The following is a 19324-nucleotide window of genomic DNA, read 5'->3' as shown; positions in this document are numbered from 1 at the left end:
TCTCCCATAGTTGAGGTCTACCTATGATGTAAATTACAGACGCCTCTCATCTTTTTAAGTGGTGGAACTTGCACTATTGCTGACTGCCTAAATACTTTTTTGCCCCACTGTATGCACTATATAGCACTGTTATTCATGCACTATATAGCACTGTTATATATGTACTATATGGCACTGTTATATATGCACTGTATGGTACTGTTGTTCATGCACTACATAGCACTGTTATATATTCACTATATGGCACTGTTATATATGCACTATATGGAACTGTTGTATATGCACTATATAGCACTGTTATATATGCACTACATTACACTGTTATATATGCACTATATAGCACTGTTACATATGCACTATATGGCACTATATAGCACTGTTATATATGCACTATATGGCACTGTTATATATGCACTATATGGCACTGATATATGTGCACTATGTAGCACTATTATATATGTACCATATGGCACTGTTATATATGCACTATATGGATTCACTATATAGTACTGTTATATATGCAGTAAATGGCACTTTTATATATATAGTCTATATGGCACTGTAATATATGCACTATATGGATGCACTATATTGTACTGTTGCTACATATGCACTATATGGCACTGTTATATATGCATTATATGATACTGTTATATATACACTATATGGCACTGTTATTTATTTACTATATGGCACTGCTAGTTATGCATGGTATGATGTTGCTATTTGTGCACAATATGGTTGCTTTTTTGCAGAGTTTTCTGAAGTTTTCTCTGTTTATTTCCATCTACGATAAGGGGAAGTCATCCCAATATCTCTCCCAGGATTCCACACACCTGGATCCATAATTCTGGAAACTCACAACCCCCATCATGTCTATTCTGTGCCTTGCTGAGGCGGGGAGCCGTGCGGATACCCAGATACACTATACAACTCTGAGACCTTCCTGACTACAAGAGAAGGACACCGCTGCCAGAAGAAGAAGCCTCGGAACAGACAGCAGGACGTCCGGATTTCCTGTCCGTGTGCGTCTCACATGTGGGTGAAATGCATCGAGCGCCGGGATCACGAGGAACAATCCGCTACACGAAAATCACTTCCTGCAGGGGGCTCGATATATGGACTAAACAACAAGCAATCACGGGGCTGTGACCCTAGATCCGGTCCCCTACAGACCCTATTACATGACCTAGAGGGGTCGCCACCCAGCTTTCCACTGATCCTGAATGACCTCTACGACATTATTGTCGTGTAGTCACATTTTACATCTGTCTGTGTCATTTACCACTGTGCGGCTTGCATTGTATTCATGGATAAGGTTGGGGAGCCCCTAAAATCTCTAGAAATAAAGGGGTCTTTGCTTCTCCATAATATCTTATAGGACATGAAGAAACATCCGATCCATTATCGGACGCAGCAGGATATTGTGGAACTCACCGAATAAAGTCATGGAGGCGAGGAGCAGCGTGGGCAGCAGCGTTACATCCCGTCTCTGAGGCATTGCTCTCTGTTATCAGCTGACGATCATGCACTAATGTCTTGCAGTGTCTCTACCACGGGGCCCGACCTGTGCTGGGAGAAGGCGATGCGTCGCTCCGCTCAGGATCCGTCATTTTACTAAAATACAAGGCAAATAATAAACACAAAAGCAAAAGGGGTCATCCAACTCCACAGACTATTTTGTTTTCTTTTTCAGTTAAAGTCGTGTATTTGTAGCTCAAAAAACATTTTTGCAATTGGGTTTCATTAATGTTGGCATTTACAGACTCTTTGCATCTCTGCACATTCAGCTGTGGGATCTGTGTAAGAATTCAGAAAAAGTCTGATAAAAGAGTTAGGGTATGTGCACACGTTGCAGTTTCGCCTGTGGAATTTTCTGAGCAGATTCTGCATCTCTTGGCAGAAAACTCAGGTAAAAATCCGCACGGATTTGATGCGTTTTTGATGCTTGTTTTCATGCAGATTTGTATGCGTTTCTATAAGCTAAATAAAGATCTATTATTTAATAAAAATAAAATAAAAAAGAATTGTGATGTTATTTCTTGTCCGACCTCTTCATTTACATACTCCATTGACGAATAATGTTTACACACACAGAAAGATAGATAAATAATAGATAGATGATAGATAGTAGATAGATCTAAAGATAAAAGATAGATGATAGATGCATAGATAGATGGATAGATAGATTATACCAAGCCCGATGTTTAGTACTAAACATAATAAAATGGTACATAAAGAGTTAAATAAAGACACACGCACAAAATCTGCGCTAGGCCGGGGTCACACTTGCGAGAAACTCGCACGAGTCTTGCACATCAATAGCCGGCAGTGCCGTCTGGCACTTCAGCGTTCAGCTGTATAGAAATACATGCAGCCGCACGCTCCGATCCAGAGTGCCGGCAGCAGTGCCAGATATTGATGCGAGAGACTCAAGCGAGTTTCTCGCAAGTGTGACCCCAGCAGAAAAGGCTATGCTGACAACTGTGGGCTGATATTGATAGCTTAGGAAAGGGCCATGGATATTGCCCCCTCCCTCCCCCCCCCCGGCTACAAACACCAGCACACAGCCAGCCCAGAAATGGTGCATCGCTAAGATGCGCCAATTCCAGCACTTAGTCTCTCTCTTCCCACTGTCCTGTTGGGGTGGCATATGGGGTAATAGTTGGGGGTTGATGCCACCTTTGAATTGTAAGGTGACATCAAGCCGGCTTAGTTATGGAGAGGCATCAATAAGACCCCTATCCATTACTAATCCTATAGTTGTGAAAGGGATAAATAAACAAAGCACAGCCAGAATAAAGAATTTTAATGAATAAAACACTACACAGTTTTGCCATCTTTATTCTTCTGCCAATCAATGTGACACCATCGATATCTTGAAAAAATTTTTTAGATAATAAACCAACACACTCACTGGTCCAATGTAGTCCATTTAATAACGAGGGTCCCACGATGATCTTCCCTATAGAGCAGTCACATCAGGAGACACACTGCCAGGAGACAATGGCTCCTGCAGTGCATCACTGAAGAGATTACCTGAGTACAGGCGATCACTTTAATGGTACCGTCACACTCAGCAACTTTCCAACGATCACGACCAGCGATACGACCTGGCCGCGATCGTTGGAAAGTCCTTGTGTGGTCGCTGGAGAGCTGTCACACAGACAGCTCTCCAGCGACCAATGATGCCGAAGTCCCCGGGTAACCAGGGTAAACATCGGGTTACTAAGCGCAGGGCCGCGCTTAGTAACCCGATGTTTACTCTGGTTACCATTGTAAATGTAAAAAAAAAACCACTACATACTTACATTCCGGTGTCTGTCACGTCCCTCGCCGTCAGCTTCCCGCACTGACTGTGAGCGCCGGCCGTAAAGTAGAGCACAGCGGTGACGTCACCGCTGTGCTTTATGGCCCAGTGTGATGAAGAGGCCGAAATTAATGGACCAAGCCTTAGCTTTGATAAAGAAGTGAATGCAACAGCTGCAGACTTGTGCTGGACAAGGGCGGACATACCATTGATGTAACCTGGAAATCATATATAGAGAAAGCACCACAACAGCCAAAATCATAAATATATCAAAATAATTTTTTTAATTCATAAACATAATAAAAAACAACAGACAAAAAGACTTTGTAGGGATGTGACAGAGGTAAGCCAAATTAAGGTGGCACCATGGGAAGAGCCAGATACCCTCAGGTACATATAGGATAGAACTATTTGCTCATAAAAATACATAAATATAATATGCCAAACAAAGTATCCATTAGTAGAACCTAACACTTGATACAATCAAAACATGATAAACCCAGGCCGGTCCGCTCACGAGGCATCGCCCACACGATCATGTGACCAGAGCTCCGTGAGCCGGAACTGCCCAGCCGGATTGAGACGGACGTCATCGGAACCCAGCCGCCAGGGGCAGACGCACATGCGCTCCAGCAGTAAAATGTAAGTATGCGGTGGAAATCAAATGTAAATAACATCAATACAGAATCTTACTAGACAAACATTAGTGACACCAATTGGAGTGACATACAATAAAGTGCAATACTAAAGTGAAATAACAATTTATATATGAATCAATACTTAGTTAATAAACACCCCCAAAATTGGGAATATATCCAAAAGTACACAACAATGCATAGTGAAATAAGAACCCCCAGATACGGGGTATACATAGACATCAAGCTATCAATAACAGAATAGTGATACAAAAGTGATAAATCCATTAAGAATCTTATAAATTTATATAATAATTATGAAATGGGATTCCTCCATAATAAAGTCCCAATAAGAGAGCTGAATGAAGAGGTAAAGTAGATCCAAAGCAAATCCACACGTGAAGGCCGAACAGATATGCCATCACCAGCAAAACAGGCAGACCAACGTTAATAAGAAAAAGTACTGAAAATATAAAAAAGTAATTAGTAATTAAATACACCATAAAACACAATTAAAAATGCCAATTAAAAGCACAGCACCAAGAAATCTAAAGAAAAGGGGCAAAACTTATAACCTCACTAAGGCCTTGAGGATGTACAGTACGAAGCCTCCAGATCCAATATGACTCCCTTTGTGCCAACAGGCGACTTAAATTACCCCCGCGCAAGTTGGAAACAATCCGGTCAATCCCCTTTACTTCAAACCGAGATGAATCACGAGTGATATTTCTTGAAATGACATGGGATAGTCTTCAATGACTCTACATCGTCCTCCTTAGCTGCAGCTAAAATATCACGAACGTGATCACGCGTTCGAACCTTTAAGGCCCGCATAGTAAGGCCCACATAGATTTTATTACAAGGGCAAGATGCATAGTAGATGACCACTGTTGTAGTGCATGTAATGGTTTGCGTAATGACACACAAGCCACACACTTTCCACAAGGTTGGCACCCCCAGGCGCTAATCCGAGGGGCAGACCCAGAGGAAAAAATAGAAGATGGAGAGAGTGGCACAAAATAACTCTTCACTAGGTAATCACCTAAATTTTGGGACCTCCTAGCCGTAATGGAAGGTCGTATTGGTAAATATTGCTTCAAAATTGGATTGGTGAGTAAAATTGGCCTATATTTAGCCAACGCATCTTGCATCTTGTTCCACTGAGAGTGGTATTGGGTAACCAGTTTTACCTGTGCGTTATCCTTGGTCCTACCAGGAGAATACAGGAGTTGATGCCTCTCTGTGTTTCTGGCTCTGTTATATGCCCTTTTTAACCTCCTCCTACTATAGCCCCTGTCCAAAAAACGGTTCGTCATCTCCTTGGCTTGAGCCTCAAAATCTTCAATAGATGAACAAATCCTTTTGATACGGAGAAATTCGCCAATAGGGACAGAATTAATCACACAAGGAGGGTGGGAAGACGACGCATGCAGTACAGAATTGACCGCCGTGTCCTTACGGTAGGCATCAGCAAACAACATGCCATGCTTGCCCCTCCTCACGGTGACATCCAAAGAATCAGTAACATTCAAATCAAATTTGAAGGACAGGATAATGTTTGTCTAGTAAGATTCTGTACTGATGTTGTTTACATTGGATTTCCACCGCATACTTACATTTTACTGCTGGAGCGCATGTGCGTCTGCCCCTGGCGGCTGGGTTCCGATGACGGCGTCTCAATTCGGCTGGGCTGCTCCTGCTCGTGGAGCTCCGGTCACATGATCGTGTGGGCGGTGTCTCGTGAGCGGACCTGCTCACCCGGTGACGCCCTCGTTGACCCCTGCTTCAGGGAATGTTGGCGTTCACATGCACCATGTTTGTGCAGTACCTGTATGGTTTAGACCTTGCGATAGAGCGGCCCGGCACATATAAGGTTCTGGTTACCTCTGGATGCCATCCCCCAGAAGAGGGCAAAGCGCCGAAACGTGCGTTGGGGACGGTGGCACCTCCGAGCTCCAGATACCGCTCAGGTAACGTTTACATGTCATCTTTGTGTATAGCTACTCCTTACTCCTTTTCCAGTTGTGGCACACAGCCCTCCTGGGTTTATCATGTTTTGATTATAGCACGTGTTAGGTTCTACTAAATTGATACTTTGTTTGACATATTATATTTATGTATTTTTATGAGCAAATAGTTCTATCCTATATGTACTTGAGGGTATCTGGCTCTTCCCATGGTGCCACCTTAATTTGGCTCTGTCACATCCCTACAAAGTCTTTTTGTCTGTTGTTTTTTATTATGTTTATGAATAAAAAAAATTATTTTGATATATTTATGATTTTGGTTGTAGTGGTGCTTTCTCTATATGTGATTCCCATGTATTAGTAGCACTTGGGTAGTGGGTGCGAGCCTTTTATTATTGGTTTTGCATTGATGTAACCTGTGTAGCCACACAGATGCCCAAGACATAATGGGGTCTATTTCCACCACAAAAACTGGTGAAACTGAGCATTATGATGAGTTGATAAACGCAAGGGACATTATACTGTTCGTTCTTGCACATGGGGCCATGGTCTGTCTGTGTCCTTGATATATTGATGTGCATAACCTCAGTTTGTTGGTGTCAGTTCCCCATTGAATGATCGTTGCTGAAAGCCAAAATCTTCAACAGTAAGGCCGGGTTCACACTGCGCTATGGGCGTCCGTTAGATGGACTACGTTACACCGCGGCATAAACGCGGTGTAAAGTAGTCCGTTAAGGCCGCCATTAACTCCTATGTTGGACGCATTGCTAGCGCACGCCCACAATGGGCGTTCGCTAGGGATGTGCCGTCATTGAGTGACGGACCCGGAGACGCGGGCTGCAGGGTTTTCGGGTCCGTCACTGCTAGCGCAGATAGAGCTAGCAGATGCTCTATCTGCGCTAGCGCGATGGAGAATGTCTGCACTTGCATCAGCGGCCCGTTCACGTATGTGTTGAAAGGGCTGCTGTTTAACGCAATGTGAACATGGCCTAAGCTCCAATGTTCAGGAGCTATGTACAGTCATGGACAAAAATTTTGAGAATGAGACAAATATTAATTTTTCCAAAGTCTACTGCTTCATTTTTTCTAATGGCCATTTGCATATACTCCTGAATGTCAGAGTGATCAGCTTAACAGCATTTACTGTACTTGCAAAGTCAATATTTGCCCAGAAAATGAACTTTAACCCCCAAAACACATTTCAACATCATTGCAGTCCTGCCTTAAAAGGAGCAGCTAACATCTTTTTAGTGATTGATCCATTAACACAGGTGTGGGTGTTGATGAGGTCAGGGCTGGCGATCAATCAGTCATGATTAAGTAAGAATGACATCACTGGACACTTTAAAAGGAGGCTGGTGCTTGGTATCAGTGTTTCTCTTCAGTTAACCATGGTTATCTCTAAAGAAACACGTGCAGCCATCATTGCACTGCACAAAAATGGCCTAACAGGGAAGAGTATCGCAGCTACAAAGATTGTACCTCAGTCAACAATCTATCGCATCATCAAGAACTTCAAGGAGAGAGCTTCCATTGTTGTCAAAATGGCTCCAGGGCGCCCAAGAAAGACCAGCAAGCGCCAGGACCGTATCTTAAAACTGTTTCAGCTGCGGGATCGGACTACCAGCAGTGCCAAGCTTGCTCAGGAATGGCAGCAGGCTGGTGTGAGTGCTTCTGCACGCACTGTGAGGCGGAGACTCAAGGCCTGGTTTCAAGGAGGGCAGCAAAGAAGCCACTTCTCTCCAGAAAAAACATCAGGGACCGACTGATATTCTGCAAAAGGTACAGGGAGTGGACTGCTGAGGACTGGGGCAAAGTCATTTTCTCTGATGAATCCCCTTTTCGCTTGTTTGGGACATTTGGAAAACAGCCTATTCGGAGAAGAAGAGGTGAGCGCTACCACCAGTCTTGTCTCATGCCAACTGTAAAGCATCCTGAAACCATTCATGTGTGGGGTTGCTTCTCAGCCAAGGGAATCGGCTCACTCACAGTCTTGCCTAAAAACACAGCCATGAATAAAGAATGGTACCAGAATGTCCTCTAAGAGCTACTTCTCCCAACCGTCCAAGAGCAGTTTGGCGCCCAACAATGCATTTTCCAGCATGATGGAGCACCTTGCCATAAAGCAAAGGTGATAACTAAATGGCTCATGGAACAAAACATAGAGATTTTGGGTCCATGGCCTGGAAACTCCCCAGATCTTAATCCCATTGAGAACTTGTGGTCAATCATCAAGAGACGGGTGGACAAACAAAAACCAACAAATTCTGGCAAAATGCAAGCATTGATTATACAAAAATGGACTGCTATCAGTCAGGATTTGGTCCAAAAGTTGATTGAGAGCATGCCAGGGAGAATTGCAGAGGTCTTGAAGAAGAAGGGTCAACACTGCAAATATTGACTTGCTGCATTAACTCATTCTAACTGTCAATATAACCTATTGGTACTCATAATATGATTGCAATTATATTTCTGTATGTGATATAAACATCAGACAAACACTAATAAAAACCAGAGGGCAGCAGATCATGTGAAAATATAATTTTGGTGTCATTCTCAAAAAGTTTGGCCATGACTGTATATAAATACATGCACAATGTATCTGCTCCACCTTTTATTGTTCCAGATCTATGAAGTCCTTTCTTCATGATGTAATTGTGTAATCTGCAGGGTTACAGGTGGACTCCACATTGTTCCTCTGTATCTGTAGATCAGCTCTTCTGGGATTATTCAGGAGCCGCCGATTCCGTCCAGCGCAAACAATAGTTGGTGCCATGCCACCATTCATCTGTGCACTGCAGTGTCTCCGTGTCTTACAGGCAAAGATAAGACGAGGCAGAAAGGAATACGTCCCATTAACCTTTCCAAATATGATGAAGTGGAACAGGTTTGTGTTGTGAATTCTGTGGCCAAGCTCCCTCCTGTGGTCGTGAATGGTACTTCGGCTGGTTCTGTCTATGAGCTTCCTTTGGTGGATGAGAGTGGTACTGCGGCTTCTGAGTTTCCTTCCTCAGGTGATGAGGTTAAGTCGTTAGGTGCTGCTCTATTTAACTCCACCTAGTGCTTTGATCCTGGCCTCCAGTCAATGTTCTAGTATTTATCTTGCTTTCTCCTGGATCGTTCCTGTGGCCTTTCTATCCTGCATAAGCTAAGTTTTGCTTGTGTTATTTTTGTTTGCTATTTTTTCTGTCCAGCTTGCTATATTGGTTTTTCTTGCTTGCTGGAAGCTCTGGGACGCAGAGGGCGCACCTCCGTACCGTTAGTCGGTGCGGAGGGTCTTTTTGCCCCCTCTGCGTGGTTGTTTGTAGGGTTTTGTGTTGACCGCAAAGCTATCTTTCCTATCTTCGGTCTGTTCAGTAAGTTGGGCCTCACTTTGCTAAATCTATTTCATCTCTGCATTTGTATTTTCATCTCAACTCACAGTCATTATATGTGGGGGGCTGCCTTTTCCTTTGGGGTATTTCTCTGAGGCAAGGTGGGCTTATTTTTCTATCTTCAGGGCTAGCTAGTTTCTCAGACTGTGCTCGAGGCGCATAGGTCTGGTCAGGAGCGCTCCACGGCTACCTTTAGTGTGGTTGGATAGGATTAGGGATTGCGGTCAGCAGAGTTCCCACGTCTCAGAGCTCGTCCTATGTTTTTGGTAATTGTCAGGTCACTTTGTGTGTTCTGAACTTCAAGGTCCATTGTGGTTCTGAATCACCTATCATAACAGTACTGGAGGCCCAAAGTACTAATGCTTCTCAATAGAGGGAAAAGAGAAGTTCTGAGACCATTTTTTTTTCTTTGCACTGTGTTCTGTCTTTCTTTTCCCCTTTACATCAGGATGGTTCAGAACACAGGTGTGGACATGGACATTCAGGGTCTGTTCTCTTTGATGGATAATCTCGCTATAAATGTACAGAATATTCAAGATTTAGTGGTTCAGAATCCTATGTTAGAACCTAAAATTCCTATTCCTGAGTTATTTTCTGGAGATAGAGCTAAGTTTTTGAATTTTAAAAATAATTGTAAACTATTTCTGGCTTTGAAACCCCGCTCCTCTGGTGACCCAGTTAAACAAGTTAAGATCATTATTTCTTTATTACGTGGCGACCCTCAAGACTGGGCATTTTCCCTTGCGCCAGGAGATCCTGCATTATGTAATATTGATGCGTTTTTTCTGGCGCTCGGATTGCTGTACGATGAACCTAATTCAGTGGATCAGGCAGAGAAAAATTTGCTGGCTCTGTGTCAGGGTCAGGATGAGATAGAGATTTATTGTCAGAAGTTTAGAAAGTGGTCCGTGCTCACTCAATGGAATGAATGTGCGCTGGCAGCTATTTTCAGAAAGGGTCTCTCTGAAGCCCTTAAGGATGTCATGGTGGGATTTCCTATGCCTGCTGGTCTGAATGAGTCTATGTCTTTGGCCATTCAGATCGGTTGACGCTTGCGTGAGCGTAAATCTGTGCACCATTTGGCGGTATTATCTGAGCATAAACCTGAGCCTATGCAGTGCGATAGGACTTTGACCAGAGCTGAAAGGCAAGAACACAGACGTCAGAATGGGCTGTGTTTCTACTGTAGTGATTCCACTCATGCTATCTCCGATTGTCCTAAGCGCACTAAGCGGTTCGCTAGGTCTGCCACCATTGGTACGGTACAGTCAAAATTTCTTTTGTCTGTTACTTTGATCTGCTCTTTGTCTTCCTATTCTGTCATGGCATTTGTGGATTCAGGCGCTGCCCTGAATTTGATGGACTTGGAGTTTGCTAGGCGCTGTGGGTTTGTCTTGGAGCCCTTGCAGTGTCCTATGCCATTGAGAGGAATTGATGCTACGCCTTTGGCCAAGAATAAGCCTCAGTATTGGACCCAGCTGACCATGTGCATGGCTCCTGCGCACCAGGAGGATATTCGCTTTCTGGTGTTGCACAATCTGCATGATGTGGTCGTGTTGGGGTTGCCATGGCTACAAGTCCATAACCCAGTATTAGATTGGAAATCAATGTCTGTGTCCAGCTGGGGTTGTCAGGGGGTACATGGTGATGTTCCATTTCTGTCTATCTCATCATCCACCCCTTCTGAGGTCCCAGAGTTCTTGTCTGATTACCGGGATGTATTCGATGAGCCCAAGTCCAATGCCCTACCTCCGCATAGGGATTGTGATTGTGCTATCGATTTGATTCCTGGTAGTAAGTTTCCTAAGGGTCGACTGTTTAATTTATCTGTACCTGAGCACGCCGCTATGTGAAGTTACGTGAAGGAGTCTTTGGAGAAGGGTCATATTCGCCCGTCGTCGTCGCCATTGGGAGCGGGGTTCTTTTTTGTGGCCAAGAAGGATGGTTCACTGAGACCTTGTATTGATTACCGCCTTCTAAATAAAATTACGGTCAAATTTCAGTACCCCTTGCCGCTGCTGTCTGATTTGTTTGCTCGGATTAAGGGGGCTAGTTGGTTCACCAAGATAGATCTTCGTGGTGCATATAATCTTGTGCGTATTAAGCGGGGCGATGAATGGAAAACAGCATTTAATACGCCCGAGGGCCATTTTGAGTACCTGGTTATGCTATTCGGGCTTTCTAATGCTCCATCAGTGTTTCAGTCTTTTATGCATGACATCTTCCGAGAGTACCTGGATAAATTCCTGATTGTATACTTGGATGATATTTTGGTCTTCTCGGATGATTGGGAGTCTCATGTGAAGCAGGTCAGAATGGTGTTCCAGGTCCTGCATGCTAATTCTTTGTTTGTGAAGGGGTCAAAGTGTCTCTTTGGTGTTCAGAAGGTTTCATTTTTGGGGTTCATTTTTTCTCCTTCTACTATCGAGATGGACCCTGTTAAAGTTCAGGCCATTTATGATTGGACTCAGCCAACATCTCTGAAGAGTCTGCAGAAGTTCCTGGGCTTTGCTAATTTTTATCGTCGCTTCATCAATAATTTTTCTAGTATTGCTAAACCGTTGACTGATTTAACCAAGAAGGGTGCTGATGTGGTCAATTGGTCTTCTGCTGCTGTGGAAGCTTTTCAGGAGTTGAAGCGTCGTTTTTCTTCTGCCCCTGTGTTGTGCCAACCAGATGTTTCGCTTCCGTTCCAGGTCGAGGTTGATGCTTCTGAAATTGGAGCAGGGGCTGTTTTGTCGCAGAGAAGTTCTGACTGCTCGGTGATGAAACCATGCGCCTTCTTTTCCAGGAAATTTTCGCCTGCTGAGCGAAATTATGATGTTGGCAATCGAGAGTTGCTAGCCATGAAGTGGGCATTCGAGGAGTGGCGTCATTGGCTTGAAGGAGCTAAGCATCGCGTGGTGGTCTTGACTGATCACAAGAACTTGACTTATCTCGAGTCTGCCAAACGGTTGAATCCTAGACAGGCTCGTTGGTCGCTGTTTTTCTCCCGTTTTGACTTTGTGGTTTCGTACCTTCTGGGCTCTAAAAATGTGAAGGCGGATGCCCTGTGTAGGAGTTTTGTGCCCGATTCTCCGGGTTTGCCTGAGCCGGCGGGTATTCTCAAAGAGGGGGTAATTTTGTCTGCCATCTCCCCTGATTTGCGGCGGGTGCTGCAAAAATTTCAGGCTAATAAACCTGACCGTTGCCCAGCGGAGAAACTGTTTGTCCCTGATAGATGGACGAATAAAGTTATCTCTGAGGTTCATTGTTCGGTGTTGGCTGGTCATCCTGGAATCTTTGGTACCAGAGATTTGGTGGCTAGATCCTTTTGGTGCCCGTCTCTGTCGCGGGATGTGCGTTCTTTTGTGCAGTCCTGTGGGATTTGTGCTCGGGCTAAGCCCTGCTGTTCTCGTGCCAGTGGGTTGCTTTTGCCCTTGCCGGTCCGAAGAGGCCTTGGACACATATCTCTATGGATTTTATTTCGGATCTCCCCGTCTCTCAAAGAATGTCGGTCATTTGGGTGGTTTGTGATCGCTTCTCTAAGATGGTCCATTTGGTGCCCTTGTCTAAATTGCCTTCCTCCTCTGATTTGGTGCCATTGTTTTTCCAGCATGTGGTTCGTTTACATGGCATTCCAGAGAACATCGTTTCTGACAGAGGTTCCCAGTTTGTTTCGAGGTTTTGGCGAGCCTTTTGTGCTAGGATGGGCATTGATTTGTCTTTTTCCTCGGCTTTCCATCCTCAGACAAATGGCCAGACTGAACGAACCAATCAGACCTTGGAAACATATCTGAGATGTTTTGTTTCTGCTGATCAGGATGATTGGGTGTCCTTTTTGCCTTTGGCTGAGTTCGCCCTTAATAATCGGGCCAGCTCGGCTACTTTGGTTTCGCCGTTTTTCTGCAATTCTGGGTTCCACCCTCGTTTCTCTTCAGGGCAGGTTGAGTCTTCAGACTGTCCTGGTGTGGATACTGTGGTGGATAGGTTGCAGCAGATTTGGACTCATTTAGTGGACAATTTGACTTTGTCTCAGGAGAAGGCTCAACCTTTCGCTAACCGCAGGTGCTGTGTGGGTCCCCGACTTCGTGTTGAGGATTTGGTTTGGTTGTCATCTCGTTATATTCCTATGAAGGTTTCCTCTCCTAAGTTTAAGCCTCGTTTCATTGGTCCATATAGGATTTCTGAGGTTCTTAATCCTGTGTCTTTTCGTTTGACTCTTCCAGCTTCTTTTTCCATCCATAACGTGTTCCATAGGTCATTGTTGCGGAGATACGTGGCACCTGTGGTTCCATCTATTGATCCTCCTGCTCCGGTTTTGGTTGAAGGGGAGTTGGAGTACATAGTGGAGAAGATTTTGGATTCTCGTGTTTCGAGACGGAAACTCCAGTATCTGGTTAAGTGGAAGGGTTATGGTCAGGAAGATAATTCCTGGGTCTTTGCCTCTGATGTCCATGCTGCTGATCTGGTTCGTGCCTTTCATGTGGCTCATCCTGGTCGGCCTGGGGGTTCTGGTGAGGGTTCGGTGACCCCTCTTCAAGGGGGGGGTACTGTTGTGAATTCTGTGGCCAAGCTCCCTCCTGTGGTCGTGAGTGGTACTTCGGCTGGTTCTGTCTATGAGCTTCCTTTGGTGGATGAGAGTGGTACTGCGGCTTCTGAGTTTCCTTCCTCAGGTGAGAGGTTAAGTCGTTAGGTGCTGCTCTATTTAACTCCACCTAGTGCTTTGATCCTGGCCTCCAGTCAATGTTCTAGTATTGATCTTGCTTTCTCCTGGATCGTTCCTGTGGCCTTTCTATCCTGCATAAGCTAAGTTTTGCTTGTGTTATTTTTGTTTGCTATTTTTTCTGTCCAGCTTGCTATATTGGTTTTTCTTGCTTGCTGGAAGCTCTGGGACGCAGAGGGAGCACCTCCGTACCGTTAGTCGGTGCGGAGGGTCTTTTTGCCCCCTCTGCGTGGTTGTTTGTAGGGTTTTGTGTTGACCGCAAAGCTATCTTTCCTATCTTCGGTCTGTTCAGTAAGTTGGGCCTCACTTTGCTAAATCTATTTCATCTCTGCGTTTGTATTTTCATCTCAACTCACAGTCATTATATGTGGGGGGCTGCCTTTTCCTTTGGGGTATTTCTCTGAGGCAAGGTAGGCTTATTTTTCTATCTTCAGGGCTAGCTAGTTTCTCAGGCTGTGCTCGAGGCGCATAGGTCTGGTCAGGAGCGCTCCACGGCTACCTTTAGTGTGGTTGGATAGGATTAGGGATTGCGGTCAGCAGAGTTCCCACGTCTCAGAGCTCGTCCTATGTTTTTGGTAATTGTCAGGTCACTTTGTGTGTTCTGAACTTCAAGGTCCATTGTGGTTCTGAATCACCTATCATAACAGGTTTGCATCTAGCACACGATGGACAAGTCTCAGCTAATCAGGAGCGATCAAGGAGCACCCGCAAACTCAATAGATGTAATTTCTTCACTCAAATCGAAAGAAGTAAAGTGCAAGCCATTATACATGGAGAAGACACAGATCAATACTACTGGAGGGGGCACTATGAGAACATTATTACTGTAGGGGGTAGTGAAGAGCATCATTACCAGACTGGGCACTAATGGATCAGTATTACTGGAGGGTGCTCTCTGGGGACATTCTAAATGGAGAGAGCACTCTGGGTACATCATTACTGAAGAAGGCAATAATGGATCAATATTGCTATAGGGGCACTATGTGGGCATTATTACTGTAGGGGGTAGTGAAGGGGTATCATTATCGGAACCGGGCACTAATAAATCAGTATTACTGGATGGGAACTATGGGGGAAATTATTACTGGATGTTGCATTATTACTGGATGGGACACTAATGGATCAATACTACCATAGGGGCACTATGGGGGCATTATTACTGGAGAGGACAGTAATGGCTCATTATTACTGGAAAGTGTCCTTTGGGGCATTATTACTAGAGGGGACACTCAGGCAGTGTTAATACTGGAGATAGTTCTGTGGGGGCATTAAAATGAGAGGGGACACTCTGGGGGTATTATTAATTTAAAGGGCACTCTGAGGGTGATTATAACTGGATAGGGCACTTTGGGGGCGATTATAATTTGAGCCACAAAATTGAGAGAAGTAGCAAAATTGGAAGCCAATGTAGGTTTGGAGAAAGTGGAAATGTGAAAAGTTAAGTCTCTGCAGACAAAATTCATCATTATGGTCTGATCCAGATGGAAAAGACATCAAGAGTGGACGAATCCACTCAGAAGAACGTTCTCTATAAGTCACTATACACTCATAGACAAAAGTGTTGGCATCCTTGAAATTGTCCCAGAAAATCAAGTATTTCTCCTAGAAAATTATTGCAGTTACATATGTTTTGTTATACAGTTAGGTCCATATATATTTGGACAGAGACAACATTTTTCTAATTTTGGTTATAGACATTACCACAATGAATTTTAAACAAAACAATTCATATGCAGTTGAAGTTCAGACTTTCAGCTTTCATTTGAGGGTATCCACATTAAAATTGTATGAAGGGTTTAGGAGTTTCAGCTCCTTAACATGTGCCACCCTGTTTTTAAAGGGACCAAAAGTAATTGGACAGATTCAATAATTTTAAATAAAATTTTCATTTTTAGTACTTGGGTTGAAAACCTTTTGTTGGCAATGACTGCCTTAAGTGTTGAACTCATGGACATCACCAGATGCTGTGTTTCATCCTTTTTGAAGCTCTGCCAGGCCTTAACTGCGGTGGTTTTCGGTTGCTGTTTGTTCGTGGGTCTTTCTGTCTGAAGTTTAGTCTTTAACTAGTGAAATGCATGCTCAATTGGGTTGAGATCAGGTGACTGACTTGGCAATTCAAGAATATTGCACTTCTTTGCTTTAATAAACTCCTGGGTTGCTTTGGCTTTATGTTTTGGGTCATTGTCCATCTGTAGTATGAAATGACGACCAATCAGTTTTGCTGCATTTGGCTGGATCTGAGCACACAGTATGTCTCTGAATACCTCAGAATTCATTCGGCTGCTTCTGTCCTGTGTCACATCATCAATAAACACTAGTGACCCAGTACCACTGGTAGCCATGCATGCCCAAGCCATCACACTGCCTCCGCCGTGTTTTACAGATGATGTGCTATGCTTTGGATCATGAGCTGTACCACCCCTTCGCCATACTTTTCTCTTTCCATCATTCTGGTAGAGGTTGATGTTGGTTTCATCTGTCCAAAGAATGTTCTTCCAGAACTGTGCTGGCTTTTTTAGATGTTTTTTAGCAAAGTCCAGTCTAGCCTTCTTATTCTTGATGCTTATGAGTTGCTTGCACCGTGCAGTGAACCCTCTGTATTTACTTTCATGCAGTCTTCTCTTTATGGTAGATTTGGATATTGATACGCCGACCTCCTGGAGAGTGTTGTTCACTTGGTTGGCTGTTGTGAAGGGGTTTCTCTTCACCATGGAGATTATTCTGCGATCATCCACCACTGTTGTCTTCCGTGGGCGCCCAGGTCTTTTTGCATTGATGAGTTCACCAGTGCTTTCTTTCTTTCTCAGGATGTATCAAACTGTAGATTTTGCCACTCCTAATATTGCAGCAATTTCTCGGATGGGTTTTTTCTGTTTTCACAGCTTAAGGATGGCTTGTTTAACCTGCATGGAGAGCTCCTCTGACTGCATGTTTACTTCACAGCAAAACCTTCCAAATGCAAGCACCACACCTCAAATCAACTCCAGGCCTTTTATCTGCTTAATTGAGAATGACATAACGAAGGGATTGCCCACACCTGTCCATGAAATAGCCTTGGAGTCAATTGTCCAATTACTTTTGGTCCCTTTAAAAACAGGGTGGCACATGTTAAGGAGCTGAAACTCCTAAACCCTTCATCCAATTTTAATGTGGATACCCTCAAATGAAAGCTGAAAGTCTGAAGTTCAACTGCATTTGAATTGTTTTGTTTAAAATTTATTGTGGTAATGTCTATAACCAAAGTTAGAAAAATGTTGTCTCTGTCCAAATATATATGGACCTAACTGTATGCATGTTTATTTCCTTTGTGTGTATTGGAAGAACACAAAAAAACAGAGGGAAAAAGGCAAAATTGGACATAGTTACACAGAAAACCCCCAAAATGGCCAGGACAAAATTGCTGACACCCTCAACTTAACCCCTTAGTGACAGAGCCAATTTGGTACTTAATGACCGAGCCAATTTTTGCAATTCTGACCACTGTCACTTTATGAGGTTATAACTCTGGAACGCTTTAACGGATCCCGCTGATTCTGAGACTGTTTTTTCGTGACATATTGTACTTCATGTTAGTGGTAATATTTCTTCGATATTACTTGCGATTATTTATGAAAAAAACGGAAATATGGCGAAAATTTTTAAAACTTTGCAATTTTCAAACTTTGTATTTTTATGCCCTTAAATCAGAGAGATATGTCACGAAAAATAGTTAATAAATAACATTTCCCACATGTCTACTTTACATCAGCACAATTTTGGAAACAAAATTTTTTTTTGGTAGGGAGTTATAAGGGTTAAAATTTGACCAGCAATTTCTCATTTTTACAACACCATTTTTTTTTAGGGACCACATCACATTTGAAGTCATTTGAGGGGTCTATATGATAGAAAATAATGAAGTGTGACACCATTCTAAAAACTACACCCCTCAAGGTTCTCAAAACCACATTCAAGAAGTTTATTAACCCTTTACGTGCTTCACAGGAACTGAAACAATGTGGAAGGAAAAAATGAACATTTAACTTTTTTTGCAAACATCTTAATTCAGAACCATTTTTTTTATTTTCTCACGTGTAAAAACAGAAATGTAACCATAAATTTTGTTATGCAATTTCTCCTGAATACGCCAATACCCCATATGTGGGGGGAAACCACTGTTTGGGCGCACCGCAGAGCTTGGAAGTGAAGGAGCGCCGTTTGACTTTTTCAATGCAGAATTGGCTGGAATTGAGATCGGACGCCATGTCACGTTTCGAGAGCCCCTGATGTGCCTAAACAGTGGAAACTCCCCACAAGTGACACCATTTTGGAAACTAGACCCCTTAAGGAACTTATCTAGATGTGTGGTGAGCACTTTGAACCCCCAAGTGCTTCACAGACGTTTATAACGTAGAGCCGTGAAAAAAACAATCGCATTTTTTCTACAAAAATGATCTTTTTGCCCCCAAATTTTTATTTTCACAAGGGTAACAGGAGAAATTAGTCCACAAAAGTTGTTGTGCGATTTCTCCTGAGTACATCGATACCCAATATGTGTGGGTAAACCACTGTTTGGGCGCACCGCAGAGCTTGGAAGAGAAGGAGTGCCGTTTTACTTTTTCAATGTAGAATTGTCTGGAATTGAGATCGGACGCCATGTCGCGTTTGGAGAGCCCCTGATGTGCCTAAACAGTAGAAATCCCCCACAAGTGACCCCATTTTGGAAACTAGACCCCCCATGGAACTTATCTAGATGTGTGGTGAGAACTTTGAATGCCCAAGTGCTTCACAGAAGTTTAGATTGCAGAGTCGTGAAAATAAAAAATATTTTTTTTTTCCACAAAAAAGATATTGTAGCCAAGTTTTTATTTTCACAAGGGTAACAGGAGAAAATGGACTGCAATAGTTGTTGTCCAATTTATCCCAAGTACGTTGATACCCCATATGTGGGGGTAAACCACTGTTTGGGCGCACGGCAGAGCTCGGAAGGGAAGGAGCGCCGTTTTGGAATGCAGACTTTGATAGAATGGTCTGCGGGCGTTATGTTGCGTTTACGGAGCCCCTGATGTACCTAACCAGTAGAAACCCTCCACAAGTGACCCCATTTTGGAAACTAGACCCCCCAAGGAACTTATCTAGATGTGTGGTGAGAACTTTGAATGCCCAAGTGTTTCACAGAAGTTTAGAATGCAGAGTCGTGAAAATAAAAAAATATTTTTGTTTCCACAAAAAAGATTTTGTAGCCCAAGTTTTTATTTTCACAAGGGTAACAGGAGAAATTGGACCCCAAAAGTTGTTGTCCAATTTATCCCAAGTACGTTGATGCCCCATATGTGGGGGTAACCCACTGTTTG

General features: G+C 43.5%; 1 protein-coding gene across 1 annotated transcript in view; it reads right to left on the bottom strand.

The window, feature by feature from the left end:
• LOC138641497 (uncharacterized) overlaps positions 1-19324 on the bottom strand; it is a 56630-nt gene that overhangs the window by 25681 nt on the left and 11625 nt on the right. Inside the window, exon 2 of the mRNA XM_069728987.1 lies at positions 1438-1617. Coding sequence (XP_069585088.1) covers positions 1438-1501 — 64 coding nt within the window. The 5' untranslated portion in view covers positions 1502-1617. The remainder of the gene's footprint in view (positions 1-1437; positions 1618-19324) is intronic.

Source organism: Ranitomeya imitator, chromosome 6 (genome assembly GCF_032444005.1).
Source record: "Ranitomeya imitator isolate aRanImi1 chromosome 6, aRanImi1.pri, whole genome shotgun sequence".
Taxonomy (NCBI): Eukaryota; Metazoa; Chordata; class Amphibia; order Anura; family Dendrobatidae; genus Ranitomeya; species Ranitomeya imitator.
The sequence above is the reverse complement of the archived record's forward strand: the minus strand, read 5'-3'. Positions and strand labels throughout refer to the sequence as shown.